The sequence below is a fragment of the Drosophila melanogaster genome, chromosome 2L (genome assembly GCF_000001215.4).
Source record: "Drosophila melanogaster chromosome 2L".
NCBI lineage: Eukaryota > Metazoa > Arthropoda > Insecta > Diptera > Drosophilidae > Drosophila > Drosophila melanogaster.
The window spans coordinates 19,058,881-19,081,775 of NT_033779.5; the positions used below are offsets into that span (position 1 = coordinate 19,058,881).

Here is a 22,895-nt window from a genome sequence, read left to right on the forward strand (position 1 = left end):
CGACATTACCTCTTTCCAACAGGTGGCCATTTAAGAGAGCCCCTCGTGCTCTTTGATCGGATTGCTGAAACTCACCCTCTTTTCAATGACCAAGTCTTCTCTAGGCTTTAAAAGACTGCTGTACAGTGGGTGCTGTATAGCGCGAATGGAATATTTAATATTACAACTTTAAACTTTAAAGATCATATCCATTATTCATGGGGGAGTACATTTAAAAAAACTACAATTTAAATTGAAACTTTGTAATATCGCATATATTACTTTACTTTTAAAACTTACGAACTTTAAATTCACACAGAAAGGGTACCACTGTACTTCCACGTCTCGAGTGCAACTCGGATTTGGGCAATACGACAAGAAACCGAAAGACCGAGGATCCCTCAAGCGTGTCCGTCTTTCAGTAACGGCCCAGAGTCATCATAGCCGTAGTTATCGTGTTCGTCTTCAGTTGAGCGGTCGCTTTTATCGGGTGCGGATATCATATAGTAACATGTAGGAGTATTACCAAATTCAGACAGTTGCCTATTGCCACATCTCGGCAAGTCCCCTTTAAAGAACTAATAAGTGCAGGCAAAAGGTGATATGAATTAGTGACCGAGTGCAGTTAGGTTTTAGAAATAACAGTGTAGTGGATTATTACCCCACTAAAACAAATGAAATCCGCTGCGATCGCCACTCGATGGGTGTTCGTTGATGCATAGCGAAGTTGGAGTCTTTGCCAAGAGCTCGAAGTGAAATAAAAGAAACCCCCAAGAGGGCCGGAACAATGCTCAAAGCCACGAGGAAGCAAGCGGATCCGTACAAATCGAAGCTGAAAGTTAGTGCCAGCCACAGTGGACCGCATCCACTGCCCGTCGAGGTGACGGCGGCAGAGGAGGAGCAGGCCGCCACTTTTGGCCAGACATCCCCCCAGAAGCTCAGCCTGAAGGGCAGCCAACTGGGCGGCAGCATTTTGATTGGCAACTACAATGTGAGTTGACTCCACTCCGGCTGTCGGTATCCGACATCCGGCTTCCGGTACTCCATATCCGGCTGGCATGCCTGTACATCTTCCCCAATCGCCGTTTTCTCTTTTCGTCCGCAGTATTTGACCCAGCTGGAGGTATGCGAAAACGAAATGGAGGTCTTGGATCTCAGTTCGCTCGCTCAACTGGAGACGCTGAAGTGCAGCCGGAACAAGCTGATGGAACTGATCATAAATGGCACCAATTTGCAGACACTTGTCGCCGACCATAATTGTAAGGGGTTCTTATTGAATGTATTCCACATTCTGCATTTAAATCTTAAATAAAAACTTTATCTGTGGCGCCTACGTCTCTATAATCTATTGCTTAATCTTAATCTTTAAGCTTATATTGTAGAAGAAGTAGCGTTTATACGGACGGACGGAAATTGATCCTGAACTTTATAGGGTCTATTATTCTATTAAACTCTCATACTCTATGCGTAATGGGTAGAATTAAAATGAATAGGATTCTAAAACAGTATCACTTCTATTACTCTTCAATAAATTCCAGACCTGCACAACATATCCACAACGAACACGCATCCAGTTCCGCTGAAGTTGCAGCGCATTGACATCTCTCACAATAACTTCAGTGAGCTCCCCAACTGGGTCGGAGCATGTGCCTCCTTGACCGCCATAAATGCTTCACACAATCGCCTTAACAACGTGGCAGTACTGTTACGCAACTACAGGATAACTGAGCTGGTTTCCTTAGACCTGGCATACAACGATCTGAAGCAACTGGACCAATTTCCGGAGGGCTTTTCAAGCATCCGGAGTCTGCAGTTGCAAAGCAATGAGCTACCGAGTCTTCCGGACAACTTTTTTGCCGTGACCCACGCTCGCCTGGAAACGCTAAATGTCTCCTGCAACAAACTGTCCACCCTGCCACGCTACGAACAGAATAACCATGCTGCGCTGGTTAATTTATCCCTGGCGGGGAATCACCTGAATGATAGCATCTTTGAGCCCTTGCACAATGCCGCCAAGTTGAGAGTTCTCCATCTGGCCTACAATCGCATCGGGGTCCTGCCCGCCGCCTGTGTCCGCAACTGGCCGGAACTGGAGATCCTAGTTTTATCTGGTAATATGCTGCAACAACTGCCCGAGGAGGTGGCCACTTTAGGTCAGCTCAGGGTGCTACGCTGCTGCAACAATCTGCTCCTCTGCACGCCGCAACTTGCGAAGTTGGCCATGCTGAAGGTCCTTGATCTCTCGCACAATCATCTGGATCGCGTCAATCTGCTAGCATTGGTTCCATCAAGGAATCTAAAGTACCTGGATCTATCGGGAAACTTGCAGTTGCAGGTAAGATATGAGAAACTAAACCCATACACTTATGGTTTCAAATGGCACGGTTGTTATTGATCAACTAATGACATTATACTTTAGGTGGACGAGCAGCAGTTCAAGGTTTGTCAGAGCCAGAGCCAGCGCCATTGGAGCCTAGTCGATGTCTCCGGAAACAATAGAGCTGCTTTGCCTACTACCAAGATCAGACAGGTGAGTGCCCAACGGAATCAGAACAAGACCAGTGGGCCTTGGACCATGGGATTTGCGGAGACTCCTGGCTCTGGTGATTGCCGGAAGCTTTCAGTTTACCAACTAAGGGCAGCAAACTACGGGGGATCTGATGAGGCTCTGTACGGGATGTTCGAGGCATTGGAGGGGCGCGGCCGGGCTGCCCAGGAGATGTCTCATTTGGTGCCCGATCTGATGAAGCAGGAGCAGATGGTCAAGGACTCGGCGGTCAGGGATTACATGAAGTTTACCCTGCTGGCGGCGCAGCAACAATGTGGTAGTGTGCGGAGTGCCGCCTTATTCCATCTGACCAGGACACGGGCTCCTTCCAAAGTAAGACCGCTGAAGAGCAAGCGATACGTCCTACGCATGGCAAGCACTGGAGGTCTGGACGCCTACCTGATACGACGCACCTCCCAGTTGCGTCTTACCAAGCCGGATGTCATTCAAAAGGATCAGATTCATTCCATGCCAGATCCACATGTGTTAGAGGTAAGTTTCTACCAAACCAAATGTTTAGTCCAATCAAATTGAATGCGGTTCCTTGTTGAAGCTCATTCTCAGCAACGACGATGAGTACTTGGTGGTGGGCAATGCTCAGCTCTGGTCAGTGATGGATATTGATCGTGCAGCCCGAGAGATCCGAAAGGAGGAGAATTCCCTGCTTGCGGCCAAGCGACTGGTGGACATTGCTCAAAGCTTTGCTGCGGCGGAGAGTCTCAGTGTAATTGTGGTTCGCTTTCGCCACCTCGGTACGGATGTGGACCACCTGATACGAGAGCTTAAACAAAGTGTGCGCAAGAAGCCCCAGCCGGTTTCCTTACCTTTGTCCAGTGGATCAGTTTGCAAGCGAACGTGCTGCGACCGGAGCAATGCCTGTCGCCACCGAGCCATTGAACAGGAGCCGCTGGCAGGACGATCCTCGCCAAGTGGGCAAAGTGATCGGGACTTGCTGGCCAAGGATAAGGACGACGAGTTCGTACTAGCCCATGCCCGTGTCCTGCAGGAGGAGCAACAGCTTGAGATGCTGGACGAAACAGAGTCGGTATCAGAATCAGTGCTTTCTGAGGAGCAGTTCAAGTGCTGGGAGTACATGCTGGAGCAGAACACCCAGCTGCTGTTCGATAAGGAGCTAAACACCATCTCTAAGTCTTTTACTAAACAACGTACCGTACCCAATGCTATCATGGCAGCTACAGTTCTCCCAGAACGCAATGACTTTACCTCGAATTTGATGCGGACTGTCACCAACAAGTTCATCTCGACCAGCACTCCTCAATTACCCCAACCCATAACGACTTCTGTGCCCCTGGGTTCATATCATCAGGTGAAGCAAGCGCCTCCTGGACACTTTGGCAGTGCCCTCTCCTTCCAGCAGGCCCACAGCTACGGCTATAATCTGTTTGATGCCAAGCCAAGGCCCAAGTTTCACGGAGGCACAGTCAAGCGATCCGCAGGACCAAATTCAGCCTACTTTGGATCCCTTCAGCGCCTGATGCCCTACAATTTCGAGTACGACTTTGCCGTTACCCAGGAGAGGGAGAGAAACATCCTGGACGAAGAGGAGCACGACGATGATGACTTCAACGAGCACGAGAGTAGAATGCGAAAATACTGGGGAGTGGCCACGACGGAACTTTAGTTTAGGGTTGTCTTTCACCGCGTTATTTACAATAATTTCAAATGTAAGAAAACCATCGTTAGATAAATCCATTATCCAAAACTATGGAAAGTCTTTGGCTTTAGTGTATGTTTTTCAAAATTTTAAAGAAAAAAAATAAATCTATTCGTTACTTAAATCCCACTATTACAAACCAACGTACCTAAACCCGTTATTAACGAGCAATGTTATCGATAAAACCTATTTGCCGGTCTATCGATTTCCCTCACGTGGTAACCACCGATAGGCTATTGCGGTTTTGTATCAAGTTTGGCAATTGTTTATTTTTGTTTACCTTTAAATATTTTATAACCATGCACCTGCCGCAACAGAGACCGCACCACGACATCGCTGCGATGTTCGCGGAAGCACAATCGGATTTCGTGCGGGTCAGCGCTCCAAGTAAATCCTAAAATACGATTAGCCAGTATTCTATTGTTAAATCTGCAAATGTATTTTTTAGTGGTGCGCTATAGTAAGCTGGAATTTCGGCGTCTAGTACGACTGAATGGAGTACAACTCGCGTTTACGCCCATGATGATCTCAGACTCCATTAACAACAGCGAAAAGGCCCGCCAGAACGAGTTCTCCACGGGTGCGGATGACCAGCCGCTGATCGCTCAGTTTGCGGCCAAGGATCCTACGGAATTCGTCACCTCCGCCCAGCTCATCTACCCATATGTCGATGGCATCGATCTAAATTGCGGATGTCCACAAAGCTGGGCAATGGCGAAAGGTTACGGTTGCGGAATGCTGCGCCAGCCGGAGCTAGTGCATCAAGTGGTTCAGGAGGTGAGGCGCACACTGCCCGGGGATTTCAGTGTCTCGGTGAAGATGCGTCTGCTGGGAGGAGAGGAGTCCTTGCAGCGCACTATCGATTTAGCCCGTCAGTTGGAGAGCGCGGGCGTCACCTTTCTAACTCTTCACGGTCGGACGCCAGCCCAAAAACACTCTAAGGACACGCTAGACATCCCAGCCATGTCTCAGGTGCGCCAATCCCTGCAGATCCCCCTGATAGTCAACGGCAATGTGGAGAGCTATAGGGATGCTTGCGATATGCATGAACAGACGGGAGCAGCTGGTGTAATGGCTGCTCGAGGCTTGCTTGCTAATCCGGCTCTCTTCAATAGCAACTATCCAGATGGTAAAACAACGCCACTGTCCTGTGTACAACAGTGGCTAGATATAGCCTCTGCTGCCGGGGATAACCTGCTTTTCCAGTGCTTTCACCACCACCTCACCTTTATGTATAGCGCTCAAATGAAGCGAGATCTTCGAGTGCAATTCAACAGTTTGGGTTCCAAAGAACAGGTCGTGGACTTCCTGAAGGAGCACTACAATCTGGAATATAGTGAGGTTGACCCTCCATCGGCTGACTACACGGATTGCACGTACACCCACTTCACACCGCCCAAGCACGCCCGGCACATCGCCGCCGAGTCGGATGAGCAGGCCTGGAGTTCGAAAAGCGACGGAAAATTCTTTACGGTATTCAGAGCACACCAGTTGACCGGAACTGGCGGAGAAGATTTGGAACTGGGAGGACTCTTTGGTGACGAGGAGTAAATTGTTTTGTAAATAGATCTTTAGTTTGGTGGGGTATAGATTTTGTACAAGACAAATAGGTTGATATCTAATATATGTAAACATTGTATAGTGAAGAAAAAATCGGCGACAAAGTTTTGTATATTTTATTTCCCAAAAAAAATAATACTTAGGTACATAAATTATTTCAAAGATAAAATTATTTTAATTTAAAAAAATCCCCTCATGTTAATAATGGTAAAGTGGTACTAATGTTATCGATATGTTGACTAACGTATGTCACCCCTGGCGAGCTACTGCATCCGATAACTTATATGCTTAATCGATATCGAGATATACAGATTGTATACTTCCTCCCCAAAAGAAAACATCCCGGAAAAATGCGACGCCGCGAACTGCAGACCATCCAGCTGAAGCTGTCCGATCTCAAGGAGTACGAGCAGGCTAAGATGGAGCGCCTGAGGAACCGCCAACAATTGCTTACTCCCCGGACGCCTACACCCCCTTCCGACAGCGAAGTCCTGCCGGCGACCTCCAGCAGCGTTCCAGCTGTTCTCCTGGCCAGCGGCAAGAACCTGGACGATGACGCCGACAAGTCAGAGCCCACAACCAAGCCCAGCACATCCTCCACCTAGGGTCTATACTTGAGCAAGCAATGTAAGTTTTCACATACAAATGTATATTATCGTTTACATGGGATAATCGTCCGCCTGGCTGTTGTTGTTGTTTTGAAATCGAACTGTCTCAAAACCGTCGACAAGGATTTCGCGATCCTCGGTTTGTTGTCGGTCCCGAAGCCACTGCTCCCGCACTGGCACATATCGCCGGAGTCCCGGCAACTTTCTCCAACATCGCCGCTTGTAAAGAACCCAAACCAGCGATACACTGCACCCAAACAGGAAGCAGATCAGGAATATGCTAATGCCGCGGCCGTGTGACGCTGTGGCTGGCAAGTCTGTGATTTCTGGCGAAAGATCCTTGGCCTCCCTGCTGTGAAACGCCTGTAGGCGGTCCTCGTCGCTGCACAGGCTGATTGGCATGTAGGGCGTCATCACATCGCCGGCCAGGGAGTGGACCCGCACAGCGCACTCGGTGAAAGTGATGTTTATCTGCTTCACGTACATGTAGCCGGCACTCTGGTGATCCATCCGCGTTACACACCCGACGTGGGTTTGCGAGAAGTTGTTGCGAAAGTGGATTACGTAGTTGGTCACCAGGCCATTGGGCTTCTTAGGCTCCTCGAAGCGCATAATGTACTTGTCCATTTCCGGAATATGGCAGGCATACAGTTGGGTGAGAAGATCGGCACCCATTGTATAGTTCGTTCGTCCGTAGAGCGTTGTGTGGCTGCTGCATCCCAGTGGATTGCAGGCTTGCAGCTGAAGCGCGTACAGGCGATAGCGATGCAGCGCCTTAAGCTCGTACTCCGTGGTGTTTCCCGGCAGCCGAAGCTGTGGAAGCGAGACCTCGGTATGTGCCAGTCGTCGGCACTGCTCGCGATCATCAAGGGTGCAGCGATATTGTTCCCTCATGTCCGCAATGAAACGAGAGTCCTCAAACTGCTCGGCCTTCTGGGCACAACAGTCGTCGTAGTCCTCGTACGCCATCCACCTGGGGCCGTCCATGTCCTGCCACACGTACGACGGCTGGTGGCAGTAGTTCCTCTGTTCTATATAATCCTGATCATCGCTTAATTCGAAAACCGTCAGAAGAAAGCTAACATGGTCGTGACTGGCCATTTGAACCGTCAGCGAGCTATCCGTCTTCTTGACCAGCTCCAGCAACGGAGGCTTTGGTATGTCCAGCTCCGTCTGCACGTAGGTCAATTCGCTGCGTGCCTCATACGCTTCATGCGCCTCATCATTGCCGAAAGTACGCAACAGGACGACATACCGTGTGTCCGGTTGAAGATCATCCAAGTCGAAAAGATAGTGTGTGCCATTTTCGATCAGATCGTCGGGGAAGAGCAGGCGTCGTTTCCAGTTGATTCGTGTACATATGGGCGCGTCCAGTTCACTTTCTTCGTGGTATAGTTTCCCCGGCAATAAAGGTCGGTGGATCAGCTCGATCTTCTGGCTTGTTTGAGACTTGAGCCAGCTTAGCTTCACAGACCGATGGGTTCGTTTCTGTATATAAGTAAAATAGAAATTTGCACTTTATTTCTTAAGAAAAGCTACAAGCTATTTACCTGCACATATAGCTGCAATTTCAAGGGGCTGCACTGCACCTCCTGGTCGTTGGTCTGCAGGGAGTCCAGGGCTCTATCATGGGTCACAGCGTTTTGGAATTCTCGCATCCTCCGGTTGCACAGTTTGTTGTTGCGATGCATGAACATGCCGCCCTCCATGAACTCCAGTTGCCGCGAAGGTGTCCACAACTCGGACAGCTCCTTGTTGTCATAAAGTATGAAGGAGTAGTGGCGATTCTCTAGGGGATCACCGTGAACGCGCTCTAGGTTTCTCAGGAATTGCAAGCTTCTTAGCTGGGAGGAACTGCGACAAGAAATAAGTATGTTAAATGGCAGTGAAACAGCCAAGGAAATCATACCCACCGATAGACTTTAACATGCCCACGAACCTCGCGCATACTAGTGAAGCTCTGGTACAGCTGCGTCTCGTTCACCTTGTTGCGGATTGTGATGACCAGGCTGCCATTGAAGATCTGACAGCCACGCAAATTCTCTGCATCAGCCAGATTGTATACGGTGAACGCTTTTCCTGGCCACTCCGGCGTGCAGAAGCTGATACAAGCCTCATCGGGGCTACAGAGCACGCACTCCGACCGGTTGTTCGTCTTGTAGCCGCTGGGACAGAAAGCTACGCACTGTGATCCGGAAATAACATAGCCGTGCTTTAGCACACACTCGGCCTTCGTATAGCAGCGCTGATAGTTCTCCATGACGTACCTGTAAGACAGTATGTCTTTATAGAGCCGGATGCGACAGAAAGTGTTCACTCACTTGTCCTTCGGACAGCTCTTCACGCAGACACCATCATCACTGAGTCCGCGGCAAACGCTGCAGTCAGCTGGGGATGATGAGTTGTTCTTGCAGCCGCCCAAGCACTCCTCATGGCAGGCGTTTATGTTGCTGCGATTGATAAGGGATTCGAATTTACCATTCAAGGAGAGTATAAACAGTTAGTCTGCATTCATTTCCAATAATACTCACGCCTTTGGATTGGCGACATTTTCGTTGATGGATCTTTGGCAGTAATGATTCGACCAGCAGTGGGAGGAACTGCATCCAGAGCAAACCGGTGTGCTGCAGTTTTTATTCACCATTATTATGTTGTTCTCGCCTCTGGTGAGAGTCAGCAGATCCCAATTAACACGGCCGATGCTGCAGAGCTTGGGGCAGCTGCCGATGTAGACTTGTCCTCGTTGTATTGCCACCAATTTGGGAAATACCAACTGGGAGTTCAGGAGTTATCGAAATGGAGATTATTTTACACAAGTTTTAAAAGGAAAAAATCATGCAAATGGTTCAGAATTAGAAATAGTCCAAGAAATTTGGGATTTCTTCTTATAACACGAGCACTTTAAGGATCAATCTTTTCCATTTTCAATGGACTGTACGTAGGATCTCTCACCTGTTCCAGCTCGTGCATGTTGGTCACTCCGAGCGCGTAGTTAAGGAACAGCCGGCGACCCCGAATGACGGTCAGGTGCGGGAACATTTCGGTGATGTTGACCAGGCCGCGCACGTCGGTGAAGATCATGAACTCGGTGATTTCGGTGAGCAGTGGGTACGAGTACTCCGAGAAATTGCAGCGCTGCTCGATAGTGATCAGCGTGATCATCACGTATCCGGTGACAACGGTGCAGTTGTCCAGCAGATGCATGTTCTTGCACTCGTTTCGGATGTCGATGCTGGTGCACTCGTGCTCCTTTTTGGATTCGGCGCAGGGGACATATAGCGCCAGGAACATGAGGCCAACGCCCAGCAGCATGTTGCCGCAGTGCATGTTGCCAAGCTTGTACTTGAAAAGAGTTTTGAAGTTTATTTTTCGCTTATCCTCTTTAGCTTCTTTTGCCGGCAGCGCTGTCGCCCCCACATATTGCGACGCTTCTACCGAACCTATGTTTTTTTTTTCGATCCGATCAGCTTACAGTTAGTTGTACATACATATGTAGCACGCCCAATTAGCGCCCTTACTCTCCAGCGTCCATCTGATTAGGACCGATATTTATGACTTGGGCGCTTTTTTTGAGCTCTCGCTATCGTTGGCGAAATATCGCGCACGGAGGGCTCGCTTTTTGTTGTTAAATCTACGCTAATTATTTTGGTTCACTGTCTAGATCGGAAGCGTAAACAAACACGTTACCACACAAGCGCATTACGCACGTCAAAAACAATTCCTTCGATCGTATTTGTTTATTGTTTGTTTTTTAATTGGATTAGTTTTGGGCTCATGCAGAGCGATCTTCGGCTCTTATATTCACTCGCGGGGGTTGCCATACACTCAAATCATCTTTTCCTAATAGAGAACTATAAATTCTCTTATGGTATTTGGGCAGAACAACAGAACAACTCATTTCAAGAAAGCAGGTCTGCTTGTCTCAAATTTTCAAATATTCTTTATTAGCTCGGCATCAGGATCTTGAGCTTGAAAAACAAGTGTGTTATAAACATTTTTAAAAATAACAATTTTTAAAATCACTGATAATTTTTGATAGTATTTTTTTAAATACAGATTCTAGCGATTCCGTTTTAAATTTTATACAATAATGGGCATAAATTAAATCTTTATAATTCTAATTCTTTAATAGTTTAAATACATTTTCTTTTTAAATGTATATATTTATATTATAATATATAATATATTTCCAGGGGAATTAACACTTTGATCGTCACTACCTCAATGGATGAAGCACTTAGTTTTTAAGAAATTGTATTTTGTAATTTACACTGTAAAAACATCTTGTGCTTTTTCGCGCACTGCAAGCGAAATTAGAATTGATCGTCGTAGTTCACTAATATATTTTAGCTATACAATTAGACACCTCAATTAGTTGGTGCCAAACAGCCAGACTGTTAAATATAAGAATTCTAAAAAATCGAAAAAATCCAGAATTTCATTCTTGGGCAACTTTTGATGGCCACACACACACACACGGCAACAACGGTAGGCAATTAAAATATTTTCGACCTTGTTCGAAGGATCTTTTCGCCCAGTGCAAAATGGGAGATGCGAGAGCGCGACGCGGTGCTCACCTCGCGACGATCGACTGCCGACTGACCGTCTGGGAAGCTCGTCCGTCGCGGAGAGCAAACAAATTGATTTTCCATTTAGTGGCTTCTGCCCCAGCATCGCCGCCGTCCCCGGGACTCGCCGATGGACAGATACTCTGCCTTCGGCGGGGCAAAGTGTTCTCGTGAATTGATTAGGCCGTTGTTTGATTTCTGCGGGAATGTGAGCCAGTTAATTTGTCAGCGCGGGCAGTTAATTTGTACGCAGCTTATGCAATGGCCAGCAATCGAGGAATTCGAGGAATTCCATTCTATTCCGATTCTATGCGCTCTTTGGCGCAGTGCAGCCATTTCGATTTTTATGGCCCCACTTATGGGCTCCAGCACCAGCACCAATTCCAACTCCAGCTCCTGCCAAACCACCAGCTGATCCCAGTGGCTCATAAAAACAGCTGACTCCAATTAGCCACATGGCACCGGTACCGGCATCCTCATCGGCATCTCGGACTCTTCTCTCCGCACGCACATGGTCAACTCAAAGCCCATGCAGGAGAATTCCCATGCAGACTTTGGAGCGATTAAGTTTAACGAGCCGGCAATGAGGAGTTTTCGGTTTCGGAGAGCATAGAACGTGCATAAAAAAAGAAGGTGGAGCTCTGACACAAAACAGGGAATATGGCTAAAGTGAATTCTAAATAAAAGTTACTGGAGAATTGGCTAAGATATATGAAGTATCGATTCTGAAGTATATGCTTCAAAATATTATTATGCCACATTAATTCATATGCATTTTTTCTCTTGTGTACTGTGCTTGAAATCAGTGGTTCACCTTGATTAACTCATTTGATGGAACCACTTAATTGAAAAATGTCTTCCCTTTTAAATGTGCTCTAATAAAAGGAATAAATAAAAATTGCTGGAATAAATAAGAATCATCATGTGAGTTTTTTATCATGGGTAAGTTTATATCAAGTTTTATTCATTAATTGTTCAAATATTCAATGCTATAATCACAATCTGTTTTAGTTGAATATGGCCAACATCTATCTCAAACAATATCAAATAAATACATTCATTTTAAAAAAAGAAAAGATTGTAGAGTGGGGTTCCAATTGTCCACATGTTTTACTTCCCTATCGTCATCTTATTTGTATAAAAGATCATTTTCTTATTTTTCAGCCCCGGCGAGTGGTTCGTGTCAGAGTTCAATTAATTCAATTAAGTGATTGGGTGCGTGTAAACTCAGATCAACATATCAGATCAATGGGCAGCGCCACAGAACGCAGTAGCTTTCTACGATAGCTTTGAATAATGAATATAGTCCGCTGTTGGTATTTATTCATATCTTTATTTAAATAATGCAATTTTAGGTTCTACTTAAGTGGAGTCTACTCCGGCGGCGTGTTGTCGTGAATCCACTCGGAAAAGTGGGCCACGGATGTGTAGACACTCGGGATGCGCAGACCGCCGCAGTTATCAGATCCAAAGGACATGATGCCGATCTGTGGGATAAGTTACATTAAGTTTTAGTTGCAGATAAATACATATATAAAGTTTTTCAAGCACTAGATAGCAATAAATTATGATTTATTGAACGGTGAATCGAATGCGTTTCATTACCTGTGAAAAGATGCCGTTCTCTTGTATGAAAAGCGGTGCTCCGCCGAATCCTTGGCAGACGTCCTTGCCCTCGCCGCCGGCGCACATCCATTGACCCTCGATGGAGTTGGGCGATTCCAGGGCACCCGTGGAGCCGTAGTTGCGCAGGCACAGGTCCCAGCTGGTCAGCGGCACGTCCAGATGCGACATCTCCGGCTGGCGGACACTCGACGTGGACATCTTGCCCCAACCGGCGATGGTAGCCCGTTTGCCCACCACCAGGTTGGCGCGTGTCTTCTGCAGGCAGATGGGCTGTGTAGCCACTGGCGGTGCGAGATTGGAAATGGGTTGGCCGCCATTAATCTTACGTTCGACTTCTGATCGCTACCTGCCCAAATCTGCAACATTGTTTTCTGGCCCAAAGGGGCTTGCGTATACTTTTTCGAAAGGGGGCTTCCCGAAACAGAGGCACTTAGTTTGAAATACAAATGTATCTATTAGATGAGATCTGATCGATGCACATAGAATTCGATTTATCGTACAAAAGTGCGACTTCATTTCTTTGATATTTGGCAGCAGCTCTTTTAGTGTCTCAAGTAATAATTTTGTTTGTGCCAAAAAAAGGAGCTCCCCATTGGAACACGCCCTTGCTCTGGGCCCATTGATTTATCTCGGACCGCTGTATTTTATTGGGCATTATAAAGCAATAAGGATGAACGCAAACAAGTTGGCCAGCCAACTGGGCGACGCCCCTTTTGGGTCGCCGGTAATGATCTGTTTACGAACTGGCCAAATTGCAATTAGCCAATCGATTGCCTCACCGATCGACCGTCCGCTGCTCCCTAATGACCCCTATTCGATATGCTATGTGCAATATGGTTTTACGCCTCCAAATTCAATTTCAGACCATCAGAATCACGTTCGATGTGATTCGAGTCCGCGGCAGCGGGAACCCACAATTTGCGAGTATCGTAAACACAAGCCAAGTTCTCTCAATGAAGTGAAGTGCTGAATGGACCAGGATTCCTCGTTGCGTGTGAGAGGAGTTACATTCGATACATTGGGTATACCATTACCGAAGCCATTGAACCGAGGCCAAAAGCCACAAATCAAAGTGGATCCAGTGACCAGGTCGCGATCAACCCATTAGTTGGTACAGCAAACACGCAGCAAAGCCCGACGCCGCCCAATTAAGTGACATGTGGGGATCGGAAGCCCCAACCTCGTCGAATCAGCTACATGACATGTGAGCTTGGAGCGGTAGGTCGTGTGGAGTGGTCGGAAAGATGACAGAACAAAACGATTTTTAATTAACGCCGACACTGCCAAGCGTAACCACCCATTGGACTTCGATATATATCTATTTATGAATCTAGATATATGTACATATATAGGGGTGCCTCCTCCCCATTCCCGCCCAGAACTCACCCGAATAGTTTAGCGGCGTTTTAAGCACCAGCAGAGCAATGTCATGGTGATACTGGCCCTGCTTGTAGTCGGGATGCACGATCACATGGCTGATGGCGTGGTTGACCGACCGCGGTGCACAGAATCCGGTGTTGGCGCAGTCCGGATCGCTACTAGTATCGTACTCGCCCACGCGCACCGATGACCTGCAAAAGTGCGGAGTGTGGGAGAAAGTCGATCAGATGCCTTGCCAACCCGTAACCATCGTGATGCACTGCATCCAGTGGCCAACTTACAGTCGGTGTCCATCGGCCTTGGCCAGAGCGCAATGGGCGGCCGTGAGGATGACCCGGCGGGCAATTACGGCTCCGGCACACGGATAAGCAAAAGCTCCAGTGTTGACATCTAAATAATAATTTAACAATTAATTAAGAAACATGTAGAAATAATCTATTATTGACACAAAAAATGTATATCTGGGGACTATATAGCTCTTACGTTTGAAGCCGATGCGCGCGACAAAGGGATAGGAGCCCAGTCCCTTGTAGAAGTGCCCCTGGACCAGTGACTTGCCGCACACCTGGTTCTTCTCCAACGGACTGCTGGGGCAGCAGACGTAGGGCAGCTCCTCGCTGGATCCGCCGCAGTAGAGCGACTTGTCGCCGTAGTAGCAACTCCGGGCAACCTCGTAGATCAGGGCGGTGCAGTCGTGGAGCGGGGTGCACTCGGTGCCCACGGAGCAGCCCGTCTGTCCGGCGTTTTGCACCACGTCGTAGTAGGAGCGGGCGGCCACCGAGTGTCCAGTAGTCTCGTTGCTCCGTGCTCCGCTCCTTTGCTCTGCGCTTCCGTGGCTCACGGGCACCAGGAGTTTCTCTGCAAGATGTTTATGTTAGGCTGGGTCTTGGTTTTTGGACACTAACTATTGGGATTTTTCATGCACCGTTCACATTTAAATCGAATTTCATGATACAGATACCATCACAGGAGTCATTTTAAGATTCAAGATACTTAATGATATTATATTAAAAGTTATAGTAATATTCATTCTCTAACTTTGATAATGTTATATTTATCACTTTTAGTAGCACTATTATCCTTTTCTTGGCTTATAGAGAGCAACCACTTTTTAAACTTTATCCTACCGAATTCTCCCGATTCCGCTCGAACGATTGCAAATAGTTGCAAAATTGGTAAAAGTATTGTTAACGCGTACATTTTCTTAAACTTTTGGATATATACTTTATACTCTATAGTTGTAATACTATTTGTAGGTAAGGGCTCAGAACTTCGGTTTCCGGTAATTCGAACCGTGCAGGTGAACAAAACTCAGTCAACTAAACGAGGCGATGCCCCAACTGGCCGATCTGGCCAAATGAAAATGAAAATCTACGTATTCACACAAGCAGATAAGTGTATCGCACACATATTAATTTTTTTGTTATATACTGGTCTGCGGTTATTAACTGATTTTTATGACAGTTTGGTCTCGATTCGCGACCATTTCCAGGTTGTAATTTACCCTCCAGCCGTTCAGATAGATACATATTTCTATGGCATTTAATGGCAGAACTGCGGATCCGTCTGTCCACTGCAAGCGATCTCGTGAATCCGTCCGCAGTGCACTGTGTGTTTTTTTTTTCTTTCTGGCCATTAGTGGTCGTTTTGGTAAAAGTGAGTTTAGGGTCGGTGGGTTAGGCCTTAGGAACTATAGAATGCCCTACAACATACACAAAGTAAGTGGTATACATAACAAAATAGATATAACTTTGATCTGTATCATCAACTTCAGAGCATTTCAGCTTATTACTTAATAGTTTATATCACTTTCAATCAACTTCTTTAAAATTTTCCGCTTTTGGTAGGCCACTCCCAAGCTCCACTTGGCCTACACTTTCCCCTGTTTGGTGATGTATGCTATTATTTAAGTGAGATTAGCTTACGTTTCTCGCATTCTATTTTGTTTTGGGTAATAATAAAATATGTTGAATGAGATCATTTAGATTTGATAAGCTGGCGCATTTCACTGGACAAACGGCCAGCCGGTTCCAGTTTTTTAGGCAGGAAAACAAGCGCGACAAACGCACATTAAATTGCTTAATATACATATGTGTTTGCCAGTACCACTGACCACCAAATTGTTTTATAATTTTATGCTGAATTTTCCTTTTTTATTGTCGAACATTTAATGGCAGCGTTTTACTTTCATTACGTTTAACGCAGCTCGACAACTTGGCAAACACTTAACCAAAGACATAATTTCACTTTTTAAATGAATGTGGTCTAATGATGACGGTCCATCCCGATGCTGATCTAGTGACTCCGAGCTGATCCAGACTGGTCCAGACAGATCCAGACTGGATTCGCAGGTCTCCTCGCCGGATGATTCGGCGTCTGTGAAGATCGATATTGATTGCTGCTCCTGGAACAACCCATCAAGGTTTCTTCGGTACCGGGAAGTTGGGCAAAACCTGGTGGAATACGTCGTAGCGATCCCGGAAGTCGTCACTCACTTCCTCCGGACGACGCTCCTGTTTCTGGAGTTGCTGCAGCTAAGAGAACAGATGGAACAGATGGTTGCTCACCCCCAGTACATTGAAACACATGTGTCAGTCCTTTTCCAATGTCGATAACTCTGTGGTTTTTTACAAAATTTGAAAGCAGCTGTACCAACCAATTCGGAAACTTACGAAAGTGAACTCTTTATTTATCACTTGTTTTGGAAAGAACAAAAATAACTTATTAATTACAATGCTTATTGTGACCGTTTTACATTGCATATTGCATAATTTACCTGCTAAACTGTTAACCCATTAAATGGCCAACAAAAGAATGCTTTTCCATGTGGACGGAAGCAATCATATTCACATAAATACAAACGTGTGATATGTACATATGTACATGAACATGGGTGTGCAAAAAAGTTAGTTTTGCTAGACGAGTTACCGTTATGTGACTCTTATTACCGCTTTGATGTGCCCATTAACGTGTTTAAACTGTCAGTAAATTGCTGAAATATTAATGGCAAACTCACATAGGGAATTACCCTCCGCTCTGTATGAAACATCAACAAAAAATTTAATTGTTCGGGGTTATATGAGATGCAAAAACACTGCATTCGATATAATGTACATTTTTCATTTAAAGTTAACCTTTAGGTTTTAACCCATCTTTATTAAATAGGGACTTCGAACTGTTTTTGGAGGAGTACAGTACTATCATAGTTACGGTGTTTTCTTTTTTGAGATCTTAGCAGGCCTGAAGGTGTACCAACCATTAAAGGCTTGGCTTGAAGTCAGGAACAGAGCAAAGATCAGCATGAATACGAGGAGTTTCATCATTCCAAATGTACATAGTGTCGCTGGAGAAATTATAATCCCCTAATAGCCAGATATAAAGTATATATATTCTTGATCAGAATGAATAGACGAGTCGATCTAGCTATTTCCGTCTGTCCGTCAGTCCGTATGAACGTCGAGATCTTAGGAACTATAAAAGCTAGAAGGTTTAGATTCAGCAAACAGATTCTAGAGACAAAGACGCAGCGCAAGTTTGTTGACCCATGTTTCCACTCCCTCTCTGATGCCACAAAACCGCCAACATTTTTGAACCATTTTTCGAATTTTTTTTTATAATTTTATTAGTCTTGTAAATTTTCTATCAAAGCTGACGAACCGGTCACACCCAAACTTTGGAAAAATTTTTAAATTTTTTCTCATTTTATTCACCAATATATATATCCCAGATATCACTGATATCCTAGAAAAATTATAAAATTTCGGGATCGCATTCCCACTAGCTGACGTGTATCTAGTAGTCGGGGAACTCGACTATAGCATTCTGTCTTGTTAATTAATAAGTATATAGTTTTTAATTACTTTATTAATACCAGGATATTATTATAACAAAAGAGAGAGTTCTCGACTATCATCCTGTTACTCAGCTGGAAGTGTGAACGTTTTCAATATATTATGAAATATCGCTAGAAATTGGGAAAACAAATTTTTTAAGGTTTGGGCGGTTGTGTATGTGGGCGTGGCAAAAAGTTGTTTGGCAAATCGATATAAACTCACAAGATTTATAATTAATTTGAATTACAATTTACAATTAAAATATGAAAATGTCCCGCCATGTCCTGCCATAATTTCGTAATTTACCGGCATATCCTTCGATGAGCCGCCGTGTCCCGTCATCCCCCGCCGTGTTCCACTGACTGTCCCGCCGTGTCCATTCAAAAGAGTACATTCATATAACCTCTTTAAATTAATGTACAGAAGTCATGAATTTTATCAAACGATACATAAATAGATATAAACGAAAATGAGCTTTTTATAGCAGCACAAAGCTTTGAGTCGAATTTTATTCGAATGTTAATACAAAGCTTTTATTAACAGAATTAGTTAACAGAATTAGTTAACAGAGCACTAAAATAATTAATATTCCTAAAATATAATGTCCATATAAGGGTTGAGGAATAAAATAAGCAGAAATATCTTTATTCCTTAAATAAACTAATTACTTTGAATAAGCTTTAGCACTTAACAAATTTTTGTATATTGAGAATTAGTTCTAAAGCTTTAACTTCGTGAGCCAGTAATTTCGCCCCTTGGGATCGACGATCTGACACCGACACAATTCTTTTCCCTGCGACACCAGTTCGGCAAACTGGGCAACCATGGGGTCCCGACCGCAGGATGCCACTGCAGTCACCTTGTCGTAGTCATCAAAGAAGTAGGCTACGAACTGCAAATCCTCGAGACTTCCGTCGATGACAACGTCCTTGAAAGGTCCATATCCTGCGGAGCGAAAGGCCCTGCCGAATATCACGGTGTAGAAAAAAGGAATGGCTTCCAGTTTGGCAATGTGGCCACTCATGTTCAGTGCAGCAATGCGTCCGTGGTATTGCGCCAATCCATAGTGGCTTATATTTACTCGATCTGGAAACCCACCCAAGATATATGCATTGGCTATATCCCCGCCCACATAAACATTGCGTACTTTAGTCTGCAGAAAGTCGTTAACATCCACGGAGCCATTGGGATTGATGTTTATACCACTCCGCTGGAGAAAATCCGTGTTGCACTGACAACCAGTGCCGAGAATGAGCAGATTACAGGGAATTCTAGAGTTATCCAGTAGTTTCACTGCAACCACCTCACCACGGCTGTTTCCCAAAATCCTGATGATTCCACTGCTCATGCGCAAATCTACCTTATTCTCCTCCAGGAGCTTCAGTATCCGCTGTCCTATCAACTCGCCCAATGTGCTTTTGAAAGGCACATTTTGCCGGGCTACCAGCGTAACGCTGCGCGCTCTAGAAACCAGATTGGCCGTAGCCTCCACAGCCATGAAACTGGAACCCAGGCACACCACTTGGGTTGATTTGTCCACCATTTTGAATATGCTCCTGGCATCGCCAATATTCCGAATGACTTTCACATTTTTCAAGTGCACTCCGGGTATGTTTGGTGTGACGGCGGAATAACCTGTTGCTATATAGATTTTGTCATAAGGAAACGTTTTGCCATTGGTGCAATGGAGGGTGTTGCAATTCGTATCCAACCTTTCAGCGGATACTCCCAACTGCATCTCTATGCCGTAGTCCTTGTAGAACTGTTCTTCCCGAAGGGCCAAGTTCTTGGTATACGTGTTCAACAAGTTCATGATCCTTGTTCGATCATAGGGCAGATGTTTTTCACCGCAGACGAGGGTCAAGCGACCAGTGAATCCCTCCTGGCGCAGCGTCTCCACACAGACAGCACCTGAAGGACCACCTCCCACCACCACAAAGTGTCGTTGGTCCTGCCAGTTACGGCATGCCATTGATTTTATTCTTGCGTGTCGTAGTAAATAAGATCGCTTCACTTGGACGAGCACCTGGCCTCTGGAGTCGACATTAACTCGATGACAGGGCAGCGAATCTAGTCCTGGGAAGTTTTCAATGTCACCAGTTTCCAGATTGAAACAAACTCCGTGCCAAGGACATCGCACCCGATTCCTGGACAGAACGCCCTTCGCAAGGGGAGCTCCACGATGTGGACACATGGCGCCAACCGCCCGCAGAATTCCACTTTGCTTGACCAGAAGGATGCTGGGTATTCCGCTTGCATCCACTTGCCTCATCTCATTTTCTTGCACTTCCAACTTGTGGCACACGACCACAGGATCGATATATTCATTTTCTTCCATTTGAAATGTTGAACTCAGTTGAGTGAGTCATATTAATTGACAGTATAATAATGGAAAGTGTGAAGCACAGAAAACCAAAGCTGGACTATCAGATACATATAAAACATCATGTAGAAAATGCTAGGCGGATGTGGATATGCAAGCAGAAAAACTTGATACTTATCATATAACATAGGCGAATGATCTTGATGGAAAATATATATACTTCATAGAAAGCCTTAAAATGAATTAATACACCTTTCTGGTTAACAATTTTTGTTGTCTTTTATTCTTATGTGTCAAATAGTAATTTATTTCATCGCATTCGTTTTATCATTTACGTAGTTGCTGTTTTTTTTTACTGACATTTCTATTTGGTTGAAATATTTTTGGTTTTTGTAATTCTTTTATTCGTTAGATATAAATACGACATCACGTTTTCGTAATTGATATTTCTCCTATGCAATTTTCTTGTATTCCTATATAAAGCAATAAATAACTTGTTGATGTTTTTGTTGGTTTTGGTTTTTCTGGGCAGGGCCTAACCAATGTTGTGCTCGCCATGCCCCGCATTTGTTTGACGCTATACAGACTTAATTAATTTAAAATTCAGTTTTAGTTTCCATTCACTATACACAAATATACAATATTTACAATAAAATATCAGGGCTACGAATCTAAATGATAGAGCGAAGTAATCGTTCGAAACAGATAATCATAACGCCTAGTAACATTCAAGCCGTGTCAGGTGTATCTTCAAGCTAAGCCCACCTTTTGGCAAACCGAAGTGAAATCAAGGATTTTGAGCAAATTGTGTTTTGGATTTTTGTTTTCGGTGTAGGCTTCCCAAAAATTAAGAAGGCTTAGGGCATAAACAATATGTTGTGGATGTGTGGTGGTGTAGGTGAGTGAGTGTGTGTGTGGTAAAGCCACGCGAAGCGTTGCCACCTTTCTCAGGCGCCAAGCATTTCCGCTCATGTTGCTGAAGTCGATGTTGCAGCTCGCCAAGTCACATGTTGCTGCCTCTAATGTTGTTGCTGTTGCCTTTTCTGTTTCTGCTGCTTTTTCTGTTTCTGTTGCTGCTGCTGCTGCGGTTGCGAGCGTTCAGTGTGATGCCGCTGCTATAGCTGCGACGAATGTGGCTGATGCTGCTGCTGCTGCTGGGCAGCGGCCAGCAGCAGACTGCGCGACTGCATCTCAAAGTAGCGCAAGAGCAGATTCGAGTATCAGTAATGTACGCCGGGCGCCGACGGATTGGGGGCGGTACTGACGCTCACCCCGCCGCTTCCCCCGCCACTACTGTTGTTGTTGTTGTGGCTGCTGCTGCTGTTGTTGTTCGCATTGTTGTTGGCGCTGGTCGTGTTGGTGCTGCCCGAATCGCCCAGCCAGGAGTCGGGGCTGGGCGGAAAGTCGGGGTATCCCTGATCGGGACTGGAATCGTTGCTCAGATCGGAGACGTTGTTGCTACTGTGGAGGCGGTGATGCGCCTTACTGGCATGCAAACTAGACCCGACCGCTTGATCTGAAACCAATGCTAAGGTCATAAGTTCTGAGGACTTGGAAGAACCAGGGAGGCAGACACTCACCTATGTTGGTGTACACTATGTTGTCCGGATAGGAGCCGAACGTGTGGCCCTGCCCAACTGGCGGCGGCGAGCGACTGCTCGGCGGATACTGTGACGGACTCGAACTGCCGTGCATGTAGGATCCGCGGATGCTGTGCGGCGAGGCGCCCTCATCCAGGCCCAAATTGACGGTGCTGTAGCTGTCGTTGCTCAGATCTGCAAGAAGCAGAGGTGGAGATTGTAGCAGGGCGGTTATTATAAATGCTATCCAACAAATATGACAAATTACACTATCACTAATTGGAATATAAGGTTTGTTTTCTAGAAATATTTCAGGTATCTAATATTGGAAATATTCAGTTTGCTCAAAATATAATAGCACTGAACTTTGAAACTCTCTCAGACAAGTGTCTACTTGACAATTTAAACCTCTTTGACTATTTTTCATCAAACCGTTCTAGGCTCAAGCACTCACCGTGGTGACTGAAGCTGTCGTAGTCAACCTTCAGCTCATCCTTGTCGAGGAATTTGTCGGTGCGCGGCGAGCAGTTGCCCTTCATCGAGCGGAAGTACTGGCTCCAGCGCGTGCGGCCCGCATCCTTTTTCAGACGCTTCTCCTTGGCCCGCCTGCCGATGGAGAGGAGCATAGGTAAAGCATGGAAAAGTAGGGGCAAACGCAGTAGGACGCACCTGTTCTGGAACCAGACCTGCACCACCCGCATGTCCAGGCCCGTGTCCTGCGAAAGCTGCTCACGTACATGGCGGGCGGGTTTGGGGCTGTTATTGTAGGCCGTTTTCAGGGTCTCCAGCTGCTTGGCGGTGATCGTGGTGCGCGGACGCTTATTCGGCTGATCGCCGTCCAACGAGCCATCCAGATAGAGGCCTAAGTGGCGGAGTGCAATCTACAGATTAGAAGGAGCTCTTCGAGGAGAATGGTAAAAGGATGACCCACCCTTGGCCTTGGCCTCCTCGTAGTCCCGCTTGCAGATCAGCTTACGATCCTCCATCAGGTAGAACTCGTCGCCGGTGTTCAGGGTGCGGGAGCACATGGCGCACAGGAAGCACTGCAGATGGTAGACGTTGTCCTGCGCCCGACGCACCACCTGCGTGGGCGGAATGCCCATATCACAAGCGGAACACTTTGTACCGTAACGTCTGTTCGACCCGAACATTGGCAAGTGCGACATGGAAGGAGATTTTTCATTAAACCAATTTGGCCTACCAAAGCGTCCAATG

The 22,895-nt window shown here is 46.0% G+C and overlaps 7 protein-coding genes and 1 pseudogene across 17 annotated transcripts in view, besides 1 other annotated feature; 3 read left to right on the forward strand and 5 right to left on the reverse strand.

Annotated features, from left to right (window-relative positions):
* The first annotated feature begins 248 nt into the window (after positions 1-248).
* On the forward strand, positions 249-4,252 carry Phlpp (PH domain leucine-rich repeat protein phosphatase). Of its 2 annotated transcripts, none has more exons than NM_001273629.1 (5): positions 249-970; positions 1,085-1,238; positions 1,518-2,314; positions 2,399-3,019; positions 3,081-4,252. In NM_001273629.1, the coding sequence occupies exons 1-5, from the start codon at positions 767-769 to the stop codon at positions 4,167-4,169; spliced, it is 2,865 nt and encodes a 954-aa protein (NP_001260558.1). In that variant the 5' UTR covers positions 249-766; the 3' UTR covers positions 4,170-4,252. The 2 variants fall into 2 exon arrangements, with proteins under 2 accessions (NP_001260558.1, NP_609938.1); NM_136094.2 differs by having other exon boundaries at positions 434-970.
* A 162-nt stretch (positions 4,253-4,414) lies between these two features.
* On the forward strand, positions 4,415-5,846 carry Dus4 (Dihydrouridine synthase 4). Its single transcript, NM_136095.3, has 2 exons — positions 4,415-4,589; positions 4,651-5,846. The coding sequence occupies exons 1-2, from the start codon at positions 4,502-4,504 to the stop codon at positions 5,751-5,753; spliced, it is 1,191 nt and encodes a 396-aa protein (NP_609939.1). The 5' UTR covers positions 4,415-4,501; the 3' UTR covers positions 5,754-5,846.
* Positions 5,847-5,951: 105 nt separating this feature from the next.
* On the reverse strand, positions 5,952-10,971 carry CG10702 (uncharacterized protein). Of its 4 annotated transcripts, none has more exons than NM_001201912.2 (7): positions 10,883-10,971; positions 9,323-10,338; positions 8,902-9,143; positions 8,692-8,820; positions 8,284-8,637; positions 7,921-8,224; positions 5,952-7,858 (listed from the first exon to the last, which is right to left on the reverse strand). In NM_001201912.2, exons 2-7 carry the CDS (start codon positions 9,695-9,697, stop codon positions 6,422-6,424), a joined length of 2,841 nt encoding a protein of 946 aa, NP_001188841.1. In that variant the 5' UTR covers positions 9,698-10,338; positions 10,883-10,971; the 3' UTR covers positions 5,952-6,421. The 4 variants fall into 4 exon arrangements, with proteins under 4 accessions (NP_001188841.1, NP_724157.1, NP_724159.1 ...); NM_165274.3 differs by having other exon boundaries at positions 6,392-7,858; positions 9,323-10,671; NM_165276.3 differs by having other exon boundaries at positions 6,392-7,858; positions 10,591-10,971.
* Positions 6,049-10,793, forward strand: CG17343 (uncharacterized protein). Its single transcript, NM_136096.3, has 2 exons — positions 6,049-6,389; positions 10,564-10,793. The coding sequence occupies exon 1, from the start codon at positions 6,113-6,115 to the stop codon at positions 6,365-6,367; it is 255 nt and encodes an 84-aa protein (NP_609940.1). The 5' UTR covers positions 6,049-6,112; the 3' UTR covers positions 6,368-6,389; positions 10,564-10,793.
* A 1,279-nt stretch (positions 10,972-12,250) lies between the features above and the next one.
* CG17572 (uncharacterized protein) lies at positions 12,251-15,269 on the reverse strand. Its single transcript, NM_136097.4, has 6 exons — positions 15,072-15,269; positions 14,428-14,802; positions 14,226-14,334; positions 13,951-14,135; positions 12,544-12,845; positions 12,251-12,425 (listed from the first exon to the last, which is right to left on the reverse strand). The coding sequence occupies exons 1-6, from the start codon at positions 15,142-15,144 to the stop codon at positions 12,312-12,314; spliced, it is 1,158 nt and encodes a 385-aa protein (NP_609941.2). The 5' UTR covers positions 15,145-15,269; the 3' UTR covers positions 12,251-12,311.
* Positions 15,270-16,111: 842 nt separating this feature from the next.
* On the reverse strand, positions 16,112-16,532 carry CR33315 (annotated as a pseudogene).
* Positions 16,533-17,326: 794 nt separating this feature from the next.
* Positions 17,327-17,778: a mobile genetic element.
* A 617-nt stretch (positions 17,779-18,395) lies between these two features.
* Positions 18,396-20,148, reverse strand: CG10700 (uncharacterized protein). Its single transcript, NM_136098.2, has one exon. It carries the CDS (start codon positions 20,113-20,115, stop codon positions 18,496-18,498), a length of 1,620 nt encoding a protein of 539 aa, NP_609942.1. The 5' UTR covers positions 20,116-20,148; the 3' UTR covers positions 18,396-18,495.
* A 227-nt stretch (positions 20,149-20,375) lies between these two features.
* The window catches only part of Lim3, a 29,172-nt gene continuing 26,652 nt past the window's right edge, over positions 20,376-22,895 (reverse strand). For all 7 annotated transcript variants that reach the window (NM_001259159.1, NM_165277.3, NM_001259156.1 and 4 more), the window contains 5 exons: positions 22,612-22,814; positions 22,350-22,542; positions 22,135-22,286; positions 21,681-21,875; positions 20,376-21,616 (listed from right to left, as the gene is read on the reverse strand). In NM_001259159.1, the coding sequence (NP_001246088.1) occupies positions 21,321-21,616; positions 21,681-21,875; positions 22,135-22,286; positions 22,350-22,542; positions 22,612-22,814 (1,039 nt within the window). In that variant the 3' untranslated portion in view covers positions 20,376-21,320. The remainder of the gene's footprint in view (positions 21,617-21,680; positions 21,876-22,134; positions 22,287-22,349; positions 22,543-22,611; positions 22,815-22,895) is intronic.